General features: G+C 48.0%; 1 protein-coding gene across 5 annotated transcripts in view; it reads right to left on the bottom strand.

Moving 5' to 3' along the window:
• Positions 1-19,440, bottom strand: part of ARHGAP33 (Rho GTPase activating protein 33) — a 104,690-nt gene that overhangs the window by 17,288 nt on the left and 67,962 nt on the right. For 3 of the 5 annotated variants that reach the window (XM_040327096.1, XM_040327095.1, XM_040327100.1), the window contains 7 exons: positions 17,999-18,055; positions 17,729-17,878; positions 16,672-16,774; positions 14,165-14,309; positions 10,070-10,152; positions 6,593-6,700; positions 5,282-5,412 (listed from right to left, as the gene is read on the bottom strand). In XM_040327096.1, the coding sequence (XP_040183030.1) occupies positions 5,282-5,412; positions 6,593-6,700; positions 10,070-10,152; positions 14,165-14,309; positions 16,672-16,774; positions 17,729-17,878; positions 17,999-18,055 (777 nt within the window). The remainder of the gene's footprint in view (positions 1-5,281; positions 5,413-6,592; positions 6,701-10,069; positions 10,153-14,164; positions 14,310-16,671; positions 16,775-17,728; positions 17,879-17,998; positions 18,056-19,440) is intronic. The other 2 variants (XM_040327099.1, XM_040327098.1) reach the window with 1 other exon arrangement.

Consider the following 19,440-nt stretch of genomic DNA (forward strand, 5'->3'; position numbering starts at 1 on the left):
ATTTGTATTTTAAGGGATGGTAGGTGAGTGCAATGGTCAGGTAGGTGAGTGCAATGGTCAGGTAGGTGAGTGCATGTGCCAGGTAGGTGAGTGCAATGGTCGGGTAGGTGAGTGCATGTGTCAGGTAGGCGAGTGCAATGGTCAGGTAGGTGAGTGCAATGGTCAGGTAGGTGAGTGCATGTGTCAGGTAGGTGAGTGGCATGTGTCAGGTAGGTGAGTGGCATGTGTCAGGTAGGTCAGTAAATGTGTCAGGTAGGTGAGTGTAATGATCAGGTAGGTCAGTGCATGTGTCAGGTAGGTCAGTGCAATGGTCAGGTAGGTAAGTGCATGTGTCAGGTAGGTCAGTGCAATGGTCAGGTAGATGAGTGCATGTGTCAGGTAGATGAGTGCATGTGTCAGGTAGATGAGTGCATGTGTCAGGTAGATGAGTGCATGTGTCAGGTAGATGAGTGCATGTGTCAGGTAGATGAGTGCATGTGTCAGGTAGGTCAGTGCATGTGTCAGGTAGGTCAGTGCATGTGTCAGGTAGGTCAGTGCATGTGTCAGGTAGGTCAGTGCATGTGTCAGGTAGGTCAGTGCATGTGTCAGGTAGGTCAGTGCATGTGTCAGGTAGGTCAGTGCATGTGTCAGGTAGGTCAGTGCATGTGTCAGGTAGGTCAGTGCATGTGTAAGGTAGGTCAGTGCATGTGTAAGGTAGGTCAGTGCATGTGTCAGGTAGGTGAGTGCATGTGTCAGGTAGGTCAGTGCAATGGTCAGGTAGGTCAGTGCAATGGTCAGGTAGGTGAGTGCATGTGTCAGGTAGGTCAGTGCAATGGTCAGGTAGGTGAGTGCATGTGTCAGGTAGGTGAGTGTACTGGTCTATCTCCTGGTGAAGGCGCACACTGCAGAGCAGTTCAGAGTTCTTCTTTGGCTGCCCATCCCATAACCTTTTCTTTTTTTTTCAATGAAGTTATTTTGAAGCAAGCGTGCAAAAGCAAATCCATTGTTACCAACGCATTGTCCCTTTTCTCCCTCCATTCTCCTCCTCACTCAGCTTTACTTATAAACTGCAGTAATCCGTTCACACTCCAGTACCCCGGCTATTCGGCAATGACAAAGGACTTGTGCAAAGTCACTGGAGAAGGAGCGGCATGGCGAGTTGGGTCAGTTCCAGCATCGCAGAAAGGAGGAAAAAATAAAAAACCACGGAGAAAGTGGCAAGACGACACCAAGCTGCACTCACACGCTGTGCAGGGGATGACATATACACGGGGCATAGCTCTGTGCTAGACGTAAGAGGAGGATACTGTACCTTTACTCTGCAAGGGGGGGGGGGGAGATGAAACATTTCTATACCAGGATAGAAGATTTAGTTATAAACATTTGCTTAAAACATTAATATATATTTAAAAGAAAAATATGTTTATGACACCCCAATTCTTACATGGAAAAAACTCTGCTCCTTCCTCTATAACTCTCCTCTCCGGAAATACTCTGCACTGCTGCTTCTTCTTCTGTCTGGAGGACTCTTTTCCTTCCTCTGCTGGAGGACTCTGCTCCTTCCTCTATGACTCTCCTCTCCTGAAATACTCTGCTGGAGGACTCTGCTCCTTCCTCTATAACTCTCCTCTCCTGAAATACTCTGCTGGAGGACTCTGCTCCTTCCTCTATAACTCTCCTCTCCTAAAATACTCTGCTGGAGGACTCTGCTCCTTCTTCTATAACTCTCCTCTCCTGAAATACTCTGCTGGAGGACTCTGCTCCTTCCTCTATAACTCTCCTCTCCTGAAATACTCTGCTCCTTCGTCTATAACTCTCCTCTCCTGAAATACTCTGCTCCTTCGTCTATAACTCTCCTCTCCTGAAATACTCTGCTCTGCTGGAGGACTCTGCTCCTTCCTCTATAACTCTCCTCTCCTGAAATACTCTGCTCCTTCGTCTATAACTCTCCTCTCCTGAAATACTCTGTACTGCTGGAGGACTCTGCTCCTTCCTCTAGAACTCTCCTCTCCTGAAATACTCTGCACTGCTGCTGCTTCTGTCTGGAGGACTCTTTTCCTTCCTCTGTTGGAGGACTCTGCTCCTCCTTCTAACTCTTACCTTCTGAAATACTCTGCTCTGCTGGGGGACCCTGCTCCCACATCTTCCTGGGGGACCCTGCTCCTACATCTCTCTGGGGGACCCCGCTCCCACATCTACCTGGAGGATCCTGCTCCCACGTCTCCCTGGAGGATCCTGCTCCCACGTCTCCCTGGAGGACCCTGCTCCCACATCTTCCTGGAGGACTCCGCTCCTACGTCTCCCTGGAGAACCCCGCTCCTACGTCTCCCTGGAGAACCCCGCTCCTACGTCTCCCTGAAGGACCCCGCTCCTACATCTCCCTGGAGGACCCCGCTCCTACATCTCCCTGGAGGACCCCGCTCCTACGTCTCCCTGGAGGACCCCGCTCCTACGTCTCCCTGGAGGACTCTGCTCCTACATCTCCCTGGAGGACTCTGCTCCCACATCTCCCTGGAGGACTCTGCTCCCACATCTCCCTGGAGGACTCTGCTCCCACATCTCCCTGGAGGACTCTGCTCCTTCCTCTAACTCTCCTCTCCTAAAATATCCTGCTTCGCTATATCTGTGCAGAAATCCAAATTTTGGTAACAGTTATCTATTTCAAAACCACTCCAATATGACAAATGCAAAGCGAAGGATCGATACGTTGTTAAGAGGTTTATTCGGGACTCTGGTCATTTTGAGATCACAAACGTCTTCCTGCACAATTCATCCAAACAATAAAATAGGGCAGCCGGGGTTTTTACTGGGCCCATGTAAGAGATGGGATGCATACTATACGAAAAATTGGCCGAACCCATTTTCGAAAAAACTAACATTCGGCCGTGAGCGCAAATGATGGTGCCATCAATGACCGATAAATCGTTTAGAGGACATACATTTATAAAAAAAAATTATTTATTTTTTTACATATACCTAGTGCAGACAGTTCGGAAGGGAAACACATTAACCTTTCAATTCATCGTTCCGTCGGCAGAAAATGTCCAAACTTGTCCTTCGTTTTTTTTTTGGGCTCAAAAACGTCACAATGATTATAGATTTTTAGGTAGATTCAGGTAGGGGCGCGCAAATCTAAGGCGGCGTAGCCTAGCGTGTTTACACTACGCCGCCTTAAGTAAGAGAGGCAAGTACTGTATTCTCAAAGTACTTGCCTCCTTACTTAGGGCGGCGTAGCGTGGCGTAAGGGCGCCTAATTCAAATGTGTTGGAGGGGGGCGTGTTTTATGGTAAGGAGGCTTGACCTCACGTTTTTGACGTTTTTCTTTTACTGTGCATGCGCCGGGCGCCTACATTTCCCAGTGTGCATTGCGGCTAAGTACGCCGCACGGGCCTATTGATTTCGACGTGGACGTAAGCGACGTAAATCCCGATTCGCGGACGACTTACGCAAACGACGTAAAAAATTTGAATCTCGCGGTAGGAACGGCGGCCATACTTTAACATTGTTATTCCACCTAATAGATGGAATAACTTTAGGCCTGCTAATGCCTTACGGAAACGGCATAAATCTACTGCGGCGGCCGGGCGTACGTTCGTGAATCGGCGTATCAACTCATTTACATATTCTACGCCGACCGCAATGAAAGCGCCACCTAGCGGCCAACCGAAAAAATTGCAACCTAAGATAGGACGGCGCAAGCCGTCCTATCTTAGATATGTTTAAGCGTATCTCTGTTTGAGCATACGCTTAAACATACGTAGGCGTAGATTCTGAGTTAGGTCGGCTTATCTACTGATAAGCCGGCCTAACTCTTATTGAATCTACCTATTTGTGCCCATTAACTGTCAGAAAAAAACGAACAAACTTATGACCAATGAATGAAATTCGGCCGATTTTTCGTATATTGTGTATGGCCAGCATAAGAAAACACAGCAGAACGTTTACTTAACAAAAGTTCAGAATAAATAAAAGACAAAAAATAAAAATAAAAAAATTGCATTCTGTGTGAAACAATGACAGTAGAGTGGAGAGGAGAACGTTCTAAAGTTGTCCAAGCCCTCAAAGCATGTTTGGTCGATCTGACCACCTTAAAAATATCCTTGCTGCGAAAATAGAACAATGGGTCAAATGGGCATTTCCATTTAGGTAATGGTGGAGATGCTGGCGCTAACATTCACCATATCCTATTATAGAAATCCAATTGCATCACTTGGGAAAATTGTATTGGTTGTGGCTTCTGCTGCTTCCTGCAGACGTGATTCTGTAGGATCACTTAAAAAAAAAAAAAGAGTTAAAGCCACCAAATCCTATAACGTGCATGGGTTAGAAGAACCCAAATTTTGTGCTAGTACCGATGAGCTGTCAATGAATTCAACTAAATTGAAAAAAACATGGATATAATGGGTGGTGCCACTAGGTGTCAGCCTGGAGCGAAGCCTCTGGTATGTGGACATTTTCTTCATTTGGAATTTGGGAGGCACAAGTCCTCTTCTTCACTTGGTACCATGCTTCAGGTAATGTTAGCAGGCGGAGCCTCACGGACGCGCAGGATCCTCTGCGTAAACCGGATCCTTTTGCTGATAGAAGAGGGTAAGAAAAAGAAACAAAAAATATAGACAACCATGTGGATTTTTTTTTTTTTTTTTTTACAAGGCTTTCTGGTCATCTTCAAGCTCCAAAGAATTAGGATGAGGCATGTGGCTGCGCAAGAACAAGAGAAGCCACGCTGGGATACATGGCAAGAGCCAGCATTCAGAAAAGGGTAAAAGCAGAAGATAAGAAAGCAGAGTTCAGGTGCAAGACAAAAATAAAAAGGAGCCTTCAGTTCATCCATGGCAGAAAACCAAAAGTTGGTCAAAGATAAGCAAGCGCTATCCAATGGAGGAATAAAGCAGGAACTGCCCTGCATAAGGCAAGTTTATCATTCCTTTTTTATTCTGGACTAATACTGCCAACAAAAATCCGTTTGGAGATGAGTGGGGGTTGAGTCGCACCCATTGCCGTTCCCAATGTTTACAACAGTCAAAGTGGGCAAGAGAGGTGAAAGCCTAAAGCATTTTCAGCAGCAAGAAAAATGTGGTGCTTGCTTGACTTTTTGAAGCCGCGTCAAGCATTTATAGTTAGAATAAAAATATTACGTCAAGTGTTCAGCCAAAGTTCTAGTGAAGCTACATCACAGTAAATACACAGCCAGCTGGCAAGCTTTAGAGACGAGGCAACTGGAGAGAAGACACATGCTGGAAAGGGAAAAAACAGGCAGTAGGAGAGGTTATAATGCTCAAAGAAGATTTGTATTTCTTACCTATGGATGTGAAGGTGTCACTAAAGAGAGTCTCCACATTGATCAGGAGAAACTCCACCAGGACAGACTGAACTCGCACTTCACGAAACGCATCTGCTCCAGGTGTGCCAGCTGTCTCCATATCCCGAGATCTGCAGAGCATGTATAAATTAAAACATATGTTCATTATTGTATCTTTTTCATAAAAATCGATGATATTTAGATTTTTGAACAATAAAAGGGCAGAGCTATCTGCTACTGCTAGGCATTGCAATCAGCATCACTGCTAATTAACATAGATGGAATAAATTATGAAGAGCTCACCTTATTCATATAAAGATTTCAGGTGGTCAAATAACACCCTATGCACTCCCCAAGTCCCTGCTGTACTTGCCTCCATGGGTGGTGTGCAGGGCAGGACTTAGGGTGGTGGGGGCCCCTGGGCTTAATAATCGAAGGGGGCCCCTGGAGCAGAGAAGCTGGGGGGGTGGGTTGTTACCACCGACCGATCATAGTTGTTGAGGGGGGGCTGGATCTGTCGACCTACTCGAAGTTGTTGAGGGGGGGCAGTAATTTTGGGGCCCCTTACACAGCTGCAGTGAAGGGGCCCCCCTAAAGCATCCATCTGCCGGAGTTGTTGAGCGGGGGGTGCCGAAATTGCCACGAATCGGGGATTGCCGCGAAATTGCGGGAGGGGGTTGCTGCGATTGGCGCAAAATTGCGGGAGGGGGTTGCCGTGATTGCTGCGAATGGGGGATTGCTGCAAAATTGCGGGAGGGGATTTCCGTGAAATTGCGAGAGGGGGTTGCCGCGATTGCTGAAAACGGGGGTTGCCACGATCGAGCCCGGGGCCCCCATTGGGCAGGGCCCATGGGCTTGAGCCCAGTCAAGCCCAATGGTAAGTCCAGCCCTGGTGGTGTGAGGTCATTGCCAACACAGCCAGTGTAGAGGTCCAGGGATTTAAAACCCCTGCTCTTTTCCATCTTCATCCTGCAGGGCTTCCAGGATGGATCAGAGTTCTTCTGATTTCTCAGAGTCAGCGTTGACCAATCAGAAGTGCTCTCTTCTGTCCCAGAAGCCCTAGAGAAAAAAAAGCGAGGATTTTGGATCCCTACATCAGCTGGGTGGGCACTGAGTGAGCATCATCAATGGGAGGCACGTCACAAACTGGGGGGACAGGGTTGCGAGCATCTAGGCGGTGTTCCTTTGCAATTTGATCATTTCTGAAAAGGCAACCGTCCAAAGACTTTACAATGAGATAGGAGGAGTAAGGCAAAAATGTAAAAAAAACATTGGCAGAGTTAATATGCAAGATCAATATCTTGGACTCACCGCAACAAATTTGGGGCCCAAATAATAGCTAAGTTCCGGGCGTGCATCCCTGTGCGGTCACTATGCACGCTGAGTCGGAAAAGGTGCCTCATCAGGTATTCCAGTGTTCTGAAGGGGGAGGAGGAAAAAGGTTATTGGTCGATGTTACTAGACAGGCACCTTGGCACAGCTTAAAGAGAACCAGTCACAGCTGGGCCTTTGCAATAATACAAATATTCAGGCTTAAGTAATTGTATTTGGGTGGCGTTACTTAAAAATTGTATTTGATTCATTTGTTTTTCACTCTTCAGTTTACGTCAGGGAATGAAAGGTTTTCCTGCTATCCTGTAAACCAGGGGTCTCCAAACTGCGGGCCGAGGGCCAGATGTGGCCCTTTGCTAGCATTTATCCAGCCCTTGGGGCACAATTCCTCCCACTGACACCAACAAAGGCGCACTATTTGTTCCAATGATGTAATACTATCCCTCTTACTAATGGGGACATTACCCCTACTCCTATTGACCACCAACCCTAAGGCCATATTTATTCTCACTCATGCTGGGCCCCTGACATTTTCTGCCCCTGCTGGCCACAATCCGGCCCTCCTCAAGTCTGAAGGGCAATGACCTGGCCCTTTGTTTGAAAAGTTTGGAGACCCCTGCTGTAAATTATTGGGCTTAGCACACTGTCTCCAGGACTGGACTGGGACAGAAATTTGGCCCTGGACTTCATTCAGACTGGCCCACTTTGGCAGGTCTCTCCCATGGGGCCGGACAACTCCCGCACTCCCCCCCGGCCACCCAAGCCTCCTCTCCCCCTTCACTAGCCACTAGCCGGTCTACTTTATTACAGTAGAACGGCTGGTACTCTTATAGGCAGTACCAGTGGGAAGCTAGACATTATTTCACCCGGGGGAAAAATAATCAGTTTGGTGCCCCCCTTATGGGACAAGATTAAGCAGAATTGAGAAACTCCCAGGCCATAGCTGTTGAATCAGCTGTCTGTCCCCTCCCCCCTGCTCCTCTGGTCCTCCCCCTACTTCTTTGTTCCCCCCAGGTGAGCGTTGCGGGGAGGGAGAGACAGAGGAGCGGAGGGGGGCGGAAGTCCACTGTCACTGAAGCCGGCCCACTGAGCCATCGGCCCACCGGGAAACTCCCTGTAGTCCCAATGGCCAGTCCATCCCTGACTGTCTCCCAGCTCCTGAGTGTGCAGTGTAGGTAGACAGTTGGCATTGGAGCAACTCTCGATCTTCAGCTGAACTTTCAACTCCTGATATTGAAAACTGCCTGGGTGACACTACCAAAAAGGTATTGGGTGGAGTTATTACCAGATTGATTGGCAAAGTAACCTCACCCAGTAATGTACCTATGCATTGATTGACACCTCCATGCAGCACTCACTGATCACAAAACGTTCCGACAATACATTTGGGCACGGTAAAGGGGTCCCCTATCACTCCCTAAGGCCAGAGGACCAACAGAGAAGTTGCGACTTCTAGTGGCAAAGGTGATGTGGAACTGGCAGTGAATATACCAGCCTTAAAGTGTTACTAAACCCAGGACCCTGCATCCACAATAGCTGCTCTCCCCAGGAGCCTGCATTCACTATATATGGTCTCCCCAGGACCCTGCATCCACAATAGCTGCTCTCCCCAGGAGCCTGCATTCACTATATATGGTCTCCCCAGGACCCTGCATTCACTATATAAGGTCTCACCAGGACCCTGCATTCACTATATATGGTCTCACCAGGACACTGCATTCACTATATCTGGTCTCCCCAGGACCCTGCATTCACTATATATGGTCTCCCCAGGATCCTGCATTCACTATATCTGGTCTCCCCAGGAGCCTGCATTCACTATATATGGTCTTCCCCAGGAGCCTGCATTCACTATATATGGTCTCCCCAGGAGCCTGCCTTCACTATATCTGGTCTCCCCAGGACCCTGAAGTCACTACATCTGGTCTCCCCAGGACCCTGAAGTCACTACATCTGGTCTCCCCAGGACTCTGCAGTCACTATATCTGGTCTCCCCAGGAGTCTGCATTCACTATATCTGGTCTCCCCAGGAGCCTGCATTCACTATATCTGCTCTCCCCAGCACCCTGCATTCACTATATCTGGTCTCCTCAGGAGCCTGCATTTACTATATCTGGTCTCCTCAGGAGCCTGCATTCACTATATCTGGTCTCCCCAGGAGCCTGCATTCACTATATCTGGTCTCCCCAGGAGCCTGCATTCACTATATCCGGTCTCCCCAGGAGCCTGCATTCACTATATATGGTCTCCCCAGGAGCCTGCGTTCACTATATATGGTCTCCCCAGGAGCCTGCATTCACTATATCTGGTCTCCCCAGGAGCCTGCATTCACTATATCTGGTCTCCCCAGAACCCTGCATTCACTATATCTGGTCTCCCCAGGACCCTGCATTCACTATATCTGGTCTCCCCAGGAGCCTGCATTCACTATATCTGGTCTCCCCAGGAGCCTGCATTCACTATATCCGGTTTCCCCGGGAGCCTGCATTCACTATATATGGTCTCCCCAGGAGCCTGCATTTACTATATATGGTCTCCCCAGGAGCCTGCATTCACTATATATGGTCTCCCCAGGAGCCTGCATTCACTATATCTGGTCTCTCCAGGACTCTGCATTCACTATATCTGGTGTCCCCAGGAGCCTGCATTCACTATATATGGTCTCCCCAGGAGCCTACATTCACTATATCTGGTCTCACCAGGAGCCTGCATTCACTATATCTGGTCTCCCCAGGACCCTGCATTCACTATATCTGGTCTCCCCAGGATCCTGCATTCACTATATCTGGTCTCCCCAGGAGCCTGCATTCACTATATCTGGTGTCCCCAGGAGCCTGCATTCACTATATATGGTCTCCCCAGGAGCCTACATTCACTATATCTGGTCTCACCAGGAGCCTGCATTCACTATATCTGGTCTCCCCAGGACCCTGCATTCACTATATCTGGTCTCCCCAGGATCCTGCATTCACTATATCTGGTCTCCCCAGGAGCCTGCATTCACTATATCTGGTCTCACCAGGAGCCTGCATTCACTATATCTGGTCTCCCCAGGAGCCTTCATTCACTATATCTGGTCTCCCCAGGAGCCTGCATTCACTATATCTGGTCTCCCCAGGACTCTGCATTCACTATATCTGGTCTCCCCAGGACCCTGCATTCACTATATCTGGTCTCCCCAGGAGCCTGCATTCACTATATCTGCTCTCCCACAGTACACAGAACATGGAAATGCAATTATTTTAGTAAATATAAACTGCTAAATAATTCTCATCAGCAGTTAGAGCGATCTGTGTTAGGCGACTGCAAGACCCAGGAACCTCTGTCTGGACAGTGCTGATTGGCCCTGTGCTGGTCACATGCACCCTCCCAAAAAAAAAAAACATTCTCCAGCAATACACACCAAACTGAGCATTTGCAGCCTGACTAGTACACATGTAAAAATATTTTGCTCACCTGTAATGTGGAGGTGGGAGTTGCTGGATTAAATCATGAACACGAATCAGCTTTTCCTCCTCTCCGGTGGCCGACATGGCTTCCTGAAGGGGATTTAAAATTGGAAATGTTTTCTTCTATTGTGCTCAAACAGGCTCTTGAATTATCCAGCAGTAAGCACATACTGTAGCTATTTTTTCATGCTTTGAGGAACTACAGACACTATGGGGTCTATTTACGAATGCCGGCCATACACGGCTCAAATTTCGAAATAATTTTCTTTCGAAAATCATATCAAAGAATTTTCGTACGAATTTCGCACTGTTAGTGGGCTGCAGCAACAGCCGATTTTCGTGCGGCAATCAAATTTGAGTAATCGGACACGTTGGAAATTTTTTGAAAAACAAACGATTTTCTAATCAATGATGGGAGAATTGTGTGAGAAATGTACCGTATATACTCGAGTATAAGCCGAGGCACCTAATTTTACCACAAAAAAAATGGGAAAACTTATTGACTCTAGTATAAGCCTAGGGTGTCCATCTGCATGCCTCACTGTGCCTTACTTTGCCTCCCTGTGCCCATGCCTCACTGTGCCCATGCCTAGACTTACGTTTAACATGGGAATATATAGAAGGGGTGCCCGGGTTTGAAAAAACGGTGCTCTCCGGCTGTAGGTCCCCCGGACAACAAACTTTGCACACTTGTAGAGGACTAAGTGTGCCAAGTTTCAGGGTCCAGGGGACCTATGGTCGGCGGGTAATGGGTCCCCAAAGTTACCAGATAATTTAGTCTATGGAATGGGTGGCCAGCTTTGAAAAATCGGTGCTCCCCAGCTGTAGGTCCCCAGGACAACAAACTTTGCACACTTAGGCCCGGATTCACATACATTGGCGCATATTTATGCCGCCGTAGCGTATCTCATATACGCTACGCCGACATAGCGCAGAAAGGCAAGCACCGAATTCATCAAGTACTTGCTCCCAAATCTGCACTGGGTTTCCTCGGCGTAAGTAGTCGTAAGTGGAAGTGGGTGTGAGCCATGCAAATGAGGCGTGACCCCATGCAAATGATGGGCCAAGCGCCAGACAGATACGAATAACGAACGGCGCATGCGCCGTCCCGTGGACGCATCCCAGTGCGCATGCTCAGAATCACGGAACGAATGCCTAACATACGACGGATCACTGCCTACGGCGTGAACGTGACCTACGCCCAGCCATATTCACGTACAACGTAAACAACGTAAAATACGACGGCTTGTGTTCCCTGGTCCATACCTTGGCATGGGTTGCACCTCCTATATGGGGAATAACTTTACGCCGGATGTACGACTTACACAAACCGCGTATATTATGCGCCGGGCGCAAGTACGTTCGTGAATCGGCGTATCTCCCTCATTTGCATATGTGCATAGAAAATCAATGGGAGCGGCAAATGCGCCGAGCGTAAATATGCGCCCACGATACGACGGCGTAGGCAAGTTACGTCGGTCGTAGGAAGCCTATTTTTAGGCGTATCTTAGTATGTGGGTCGGCGCATAGATACGACGGCGCACATTTTTACTTACGTCGGCATATCTTGAGATACGTCGGCGCAAGTGCTTTGTGAATCTGGGCCTTAGAGAGGAAGAGTGGGGCTATATGTGTGCCAAGTTTGGGGTCCAGAGGACCTACAGTCGGCTGGTACCAGGTCCCCAAATTCCAGGAGATCAGGTGCAAAAAGGTGACTCGAGTATAAGCCGAGGGGGGCATTTTCAGCACCAAAAAATGTGCTGAAAAACTCGGCTTATACTCGAGTACATAGGTGTGCACAGCCTATTGCATTAGGGTGTGCACCCCAAAGATCAAACACACATGAATGCCACCCACTGTCACAGGGAGGAGGCTATGGTGGAGGGAGAGTTGATTGGGAGCATATTAAATATGATTTTAATGTGTTCCTAAAGTTGAACCTAGCCTTTAATATAATGGGAGCATTTACACTGGCCACTGGCATCCCCCAACCACCCACCTGGTGCCGCCCCTGGATAATGCTTGTCACATGGGGTGATTAGGGTGTGCCCAGGCACATCCGGCACACCCTGTGCGCACACCTATGCTCGAGTATATACGGTAATAGAAAAGGGAATGCGCATGTGCAAGAAAACAAAACTCCCGGAAAGAAAAGAAGATTCCCGGCCACAAAAATTATTTTCTGTAGCAACAGGAGGTGAAATGTAAGGCTTGGTTGGTGGAATTTCGAAATCAATGGTGGCGCCATCGGATCACAAAACACACAAATTTTCGGATTTTCAAAAGAAAACTCTTTCAAAATTCGACCCGTGTATGGCCTGCATAAGTCTAGTTATTTACAGCTGTCTGCCGAATGTTCATACAGGCACAGCCTTCCTAGGAGTTGATTTACCAAAACTGGAGCGAGGAAAAATCTGGTGCAGTTTCTAAACTTCCACTTGTTCAATTGAGCTTTCCGGAAAAAAAAAAATCTAGAAGCCGTTTGGCTACCATGCAGCGGCTGCACCGGGATTTTGAATGCTCCAATTTTGGTAAATCAACCCCTAGGAAGGCTGTGTCTGTATGAACATTCTGCAGACAGCCGTAGATAACATGAAACTTCTTCTTATAGAAGGAAAAGAGATTTTAACATTTCTTATTGAACACAAGAGACACTTCAAGAGCCTTTACAGCTCCAAGGGTGCCGTCCAAATACAAGGAATGACCAATTATTTCTCATGACAGAGTGTGGAAATGAAATGTTTCCAATTGTAACAATTGTAACACAACATGTTCTTCCAGCACGATACAAAGTTCTGTGTTTTGAAAACAAAGTTTCACCTTCACATTGTGTGTAGTCCCTCTATTACCCCATGTGCAACAAAATCCAGGCCTGCTGGAAGGCAAAAATGACATCCGTGACCACCATCCATGTGCTGGGTTCCCGAGTCTGTACACCCGCTGTGCCCATTATGAGTGTTCCCACCATCCCTGTGCTGAGTTCCCAGGTCTGTACACCTGCTGTGCCCATTATGAGGGGTTCCCACCATCCCTGAGCTCCCGGGTCTGTACACCCGCTGTGCCCATTATGAGGGGTTCCCACCATCCCTGAGTTCCCAGGTCTGTACACCTGCTGTGCCCATTATGAGGGGTTCCCACCATCCCTGAGTTCCCGGGTCTGCATACCTGCTGTGCCCATTATGAGGGGTTCCCACCATCCCTGTGCTGGGTTCCTGGGTCTGTACACCTGCTGTGCCCATTATGAGGGGTTCCCACCATCCCAGTGCTGGGTTCCTGGGTCTGTACACCGAATGTGCCCATTATGAGGGGTTCCCACCATCCCAGTGCTAAGTTCCCGGGTCTGTACACCTGCTGTGCCCATTATGAGGGGTTCCCACCATCCCTGTGCTGAGTTCCCGGGTCTGTACACCCGCTGTGCCCATTATGAGGGGTTCCCATCATCCCTGTGCTGAGTTCCCGGGTCTGTACACCCGCTGTGCCCATTATGAGGGGTTCCCATCATCCCTGTGCTGTGTTGCCGGGTCTGTACACCCGCTGTGCCCATTATGAGGGGTTCCCACCATCCCTGTGCTGAGTTCCCGGGTCTGTACACCCGCTGTGCCCATTATGAGGGGTTCCCACCATCCCTGTGCTGAGTTCCCGGGTCTGTACACCCGCTGTGCCCATTATGAGAGGTTCCCACCATCCCTGTGCTGAGTTCCCGGGTCTGTACACCCGCTGTGCCCATTATGAGAGGTTCCCACCATCCCTGTGCTGAGTTCCCGGGTCTGTACACCTGCTGTGCCCATTATGAGGGGTTCCCACCATCCCTGTGCTGAGTTCCCGGGTCTGTACACCTGCTGTGCCCATTATGAGGGGTTCCCACCATCCCTATGCTGAGTTCCCGGGTTTGTACACCTGATGTGCCCATTATGAGGGGTTCCCACCATCCCTGTGCTGAGTTCCTGGGTCTGTACACCCGCTGTGCCCATTATGAGGGGTTTCCACCATTCCTGTTGACTTTCTTAGTTACTTTATATTATAGAGAAGATAACAGGAGGAATGTTTAATATCCCCCATTGGATAACAGTTCCGGACATCATTGCTTCAGTCACCCACTCACAGTAAAGGGGTGATACAGGCGATAGGTGAGGAGGGGGTTGGGCAGCTCTCGGAAGTAAAGTTTGCACAGAGAACTGACGCAATGTACATCCTGGAGATACGTGTCCCGGGAGAGATCGGGGATCCGCTCGCTGTCAAACTCATGTCTGCAAATAGAGAAGAAGAAGAAGAAGAGAGTCTCAGGGGGGGTCACATAACACACAACACAACAAATCCCAACTCAACCAATCGAATATACAATGTACTGAGAGACGAGGATTTCATGTTCAGGAAACTCATCACCGCTGGATTCATCGTTCTGGATATTTAGAAGCAGTAAAAAGAGAAGAGTGAGAGGAAGGAGCAGAGTCCTCCAGTGGTGCAGACTATTTCAGGAGAGGAGAGTTATCAATGGCGTCACTAAGGGAGGGCCGGAGGGGGCCCTGACCCCCCAACATTGTGCTGTGCCCCACCATGTGCCCCCCCAATTCAAACACCATTTGTTTCTTAATTGGGTGTCCTGCATCATGCTTGGGTCGCCGCGAGTTGACACAAGCTCTCCTGAGACTAGTTATAGAGGAAGGAGCAGAGTCCTCCGGCAGAGTATCTCAGGAGAGGAGAGTTATAGAGGAAGGAGCAGAGTCCTCCAGCAGTACAGAGTATCTCAGGAGAGGAGAGTTATAGAGGAAGGAGCAGAGTCCTCCAGCAGAGTATCTCAGGAGAGGAGAGTTATAGAGGAAGGAGCAGAGTCCTCCAGCAGAGTATTTCAGGAGAGGAGAGTTATAGAGGAAGGAGCAGAGCCCTCCAGCAGAGTATTTCAGGAGAGGAGAGTTATAGAGGAAGGAGCAGAGTCCTCCAGCAGAGTATTTCAGGAGAGGAGGGAGACGGATGGTTCCTCTAGTAATGGTGATGAGTATCTTTTGCGATGAGTTCAGCTCTCGGGAAATAGAAATCTAGGACTAGGGATGAGCCAAACACCGCCCCCGTTCGGTTCGCACCAGAACCTTCGAACGGACCGAACGTTCGCACGAACATTTAGAACCCCATTGATGTCTATGGGACTCGAACGTTCGAATTCAAAAGTGCTCATTTTAAAGCCCAAAATGCAAGTTATTGTCAAAAAACGTCTTTGAGAACCCGGGTCTTGCCCCAGGGAACATGTATCAATGGAATTTTTTTTTTTTTTAAAACGGACGTTTTTTCCGGAGCAGCGATTTTAATGATGTTTAAAGTGAAAAAAAAAATGAAAAATTCCTTTAAATATCGTACCTGCTGGGTGTCTATAGTATGCCTGTGAGGTGGCACGTGTTTAGAACTGTCCCTGCACAAAATGAGATTACTATAAGAAAAAAGTCATTTAAAACTGCTTGCGACTTTAATGTAATGTCTGGTCCCTGCAATATGGATGAAAATCATTGACAAAAATAGCACAGACACAGATAGTACACACACCACGTAGCTTTAGGTGCACACTGCAGAGGACACGGGCAGTACACACACCACGTAGCTTTAGGTGCACACTGCAGGGGACACGGGCAGTACACACACCACGTAGCTTTAGGTGCAAACTACAGAGGACACGGGCAATACACCACGTGAGAATACTGCAGCTAGCACAATCACCTGCCTGCCAGTAAATTGGGAAGAGCGGATCTAGCTAAACTATACAGTGCATAAATATATGTACAACACCTGGGATGTATATATATCCTCTACACACTGTAACTTTAACTGACTAGCCTGCCTGCTCTATCTACCTAGAAAAAAAGACACTCTCTCTCTCTCTGTCTTAACCACCGCAACACACTACACAAGGCCGACCTGCAGGGGGCCTTTTATAGTGTGGGGCGTGTACTAAACCCCCTGAGCCATAATTGGCCAAAGCCACCCTGGCTTTGGCCGATTATGTCTCTCCGTTTTTTGCAAGCTGTGATTGCCCAAGCATGCGGGTCATAGTGCACGCTTGGCCAATCATCAGCAAGCAATCGCAGTGAATTTTGGGACGTGACACGCCACTCGAATTTGGCGCGAACTGGCCCAAAACGTTCGTAATTCGACCAACGATCGAACATACGATGTTCGAGTCGAACATGGGTTCGACTCGAATGCGAAGCTCATCCCTATCTAGGACATGTTGGCAGAAGGAATTCTTCCGTCTTATTTTTATCTTCCTCAGAAAACTGATGATAATCCTCTTTATCTCCTTAATCCAGATGTCTTAGAACGGAACATCTGGAGGACTAACCCAAAACTCCTCACAGCTGTGTAGAAGGAAGAATACCGGGATTACAGAGCCCATCCATCCACCTGGAAACCCTGAACAGCCCGAGGCACAAAGCACGGCATGCCTCGCAACTCTGGAAGTGCTGGAATGACGTCACAGTGGTGGGGGATGACGTCACAGTGGTGGGGGATGACGTCACAGTGGTGGGGGATGACGTCACAGTGGTGGGGGATGACGTCACAGTGGTGACAGGGGAACACAGGTCTGGGTAGGATACAGAATGAAGGGACGAAGCATCTACTGACCTGAGTTTCTGTATGTTGGAGGAGACCCCAGACAGGCGGTAAATGCCGTCCACTATCCCGAACTTCTCTATGAAGGTGGTGCAGGAGACGAGGACTTTGGGTACTGAGAGACAAAAGAAAGGAAGACGTTAGAGGGCATGAAAAGTTACCGCAAGCCTGACTGACGTGAGCGAGAAATCTGATTTTTGTGGGAGAGGCAGACACAAACTACTGGAGAGAAATCTCATTATTGTGGGAGGGGCAGAGACACAAACTACTGGAGGGAAATCTCATTATTGTGGGAGGGGCAGAGACACAGACTACTTAGGGGAAATCTCATTATTGTGGGAGGGGCAGAGATACAAACTACTGGGGGAAATCTTATTATTGTGGGAGGGGCAGAGACACAGACTACTGGGGAAATCTTATTATAGTGGGAGGGGCAGACACAAACTACTGGAGAGAAATCTCATTATTGTGGGAGGGGCAGAGACACAAACTACTGGGGGAAATCTCATTATTGTGGGAGGGGCAGAGACACAAACTACTGGGGGAAATCTCATTATTGTGGGAGGGGCAGAGACACAATCTACTGGAGAGAAATCTCATTACTGTGGGAGGGGCAGAGACACAAACTACTGGGGGAAATCTCATTATTGTGGGAGGGGCAGAGACACAATCTACTAAGGGAAATCTCATTATTGTGGGAGGGGCAGAGACAAAAACTACTGGAGAGAAATCTCATTATTGTGGGAGGGGCAGAGACACAAACTACTGGAGAGAAATCTCATTATTGTGGGAGGGGCATAGACACAAACTACTGGAGAGAAATCTCATTATTGTGGGAGGGGCAGCGACACAAACTACTGGGGGAAATCTCATTGTGGGAGGGGCAGAGACACGAACTACTGGGGGAAATCTCATTGTGGGAGGGGCAGAGACACAAACTACTGGGGGAAATCTCATTGTGGGAGGGGCAGAGACACAAATTACTGCGGGAAACCCCACCACAGTGGGAGGGGCAGAGACACAAACTACTGGGGAAAATCTCATTATTGTGGGCGGGGTTTAGCATCACCTTCCTCTCCGGAGTCCAGCAGGTGTTCTCCCAGGTCGGTCCCGAAAACCCTCTCCCGCAGGATCCCCCTCTGGCGCAGGCGCTGCTTGCTGGGCCTGGACGCCATGAAGCTTCGCAGTAGTCCGGCCAGTTTCCCGTGCCGCCGGCAGACTGTGGAGAAGTGGAGGTACGGTGAGGCGGGAGGGCACTCCGCGGGGGCGGGGTGGGGGGATGGGGGAGGAGGACAGACAGACTGGTGTATGAGATGTCACATGGAGCAGAAAGTCTCACCTGGTCTGGGGGAGTTGGAGCCATGCGGCGATGAGATGGCCAACTTTACATCACCCTCTGTGAACAGACAGACAGGTAACAAGGAGGTACGAGACGGCATAGCCAAGCCCAACACAGACAGCACAGCGGCCAGCCTGCAAGAAGAGACTGCTACGTACACTGAGCGTGGGGGGGGGGGGAGGGGGCGAGACCACCCACACAAGAGACTGCAGACTGTCCATATAAGAGAGGCTTATTCAATAACGCAAGGAGCAATGTGTAAAGCGTTGTAGCCATTATTAATCATTCACAGCCACCATCTAATTTTTTTATTTATGTTTTTTGGACTGAGGTTTTGCCGGCTCAGCCGCGTTCACAAATGTTTGACACAGATCAGCCTCTGCTGCAGCCTCTTAAAAACTACAAAAAAGTTACATTGTACAGTCTGATCACTGGGGGGAGGAGATGAGATTTGGAAGAAATGCTTGCACATTCCACGCATGCGCGCAGGGCCGCCATCAGGGGGGTACAGGCAGTCCCCAGGGGCCCGGATGGCAACCCCCTTTAAAAAAATTTTTTTTTTTTTTTTAGGGGTCCGGAGGTCCCCAGGGCCCCAGATGGAAACCCCCCTTTTTTTGTTATTTTTTTATAAAAAATATATTTTTTTTTTTATAATTAAAGGGCCAACTTTTTTTTTTTTTAGAGGTTCCGGAGGTCCCCAGGAGCCTGAATGCCCCCAGGACCCTGGATGGCAACCCCCCTTTGTTTATTTTTAATTTTATTTTTTAATATATTTTATTTTTTATTAAAGGGCCAATGTTTTTTTTTAGGGGTCCGGAGATCCCCAGGGCCCTGGATGACAACCCCCCTTTTTTTCATATTTTTTTATATATTTTTTTTTATTTAATAAATTATTATTATTATTATTAAAGGGAGATCCTCAGGGCCCCGGATGGCAACCCCCCTTTTTTTTATAAAAATAAATATTTTTTTTATATTATTTTATTTCTATTACTTTATATATATATATATATATATATATAAATATATATATATATATATATTTTTTATTAAAAAGCTCAAAGGTCCCCAGGGCCCCATGTGGCAAACCCCCTTTTTTGAATTTTTTTATAAATATTATATATATATATATTTTATATATATTTATTTTTTATTAAAGGGCCCAGAGGTCCCGGATGGCAACCCCCCTTGTTTTGTAATTTATTTTCATAAAAAAAAAAAATATATATTAAAGAGCCCAGAGATCCTCCATTCAAAAAAAAATATATATATATATTTTTTATATATATATTTTTTATTTATTTTTTCCTTTTTATTAAAGGGCCCAGAGGTCCCCAGGTCCCCTTTTTTATATCTATTTTTCTTTATTTCTTCTTTTTTTGTAAAGGGACCCCCCCCACTTCTCAATTCGCGGCAGCCCCCCCACTTCTCAATTGCAGGCG

The sequence above is a fragment of the Rana temporaria genome, chromosome 10, assembly GCF_905171775.1.
Source record: "Rana temporaria chromosome 10, aRanTem1.1, whole genome shotgun sequence".
Classification (NCBI taxonomy): Eukaryota; Metazoa; Chordata; class Amphibia; order Anura; family Ranidae; genus Rana; species Rana temporaria.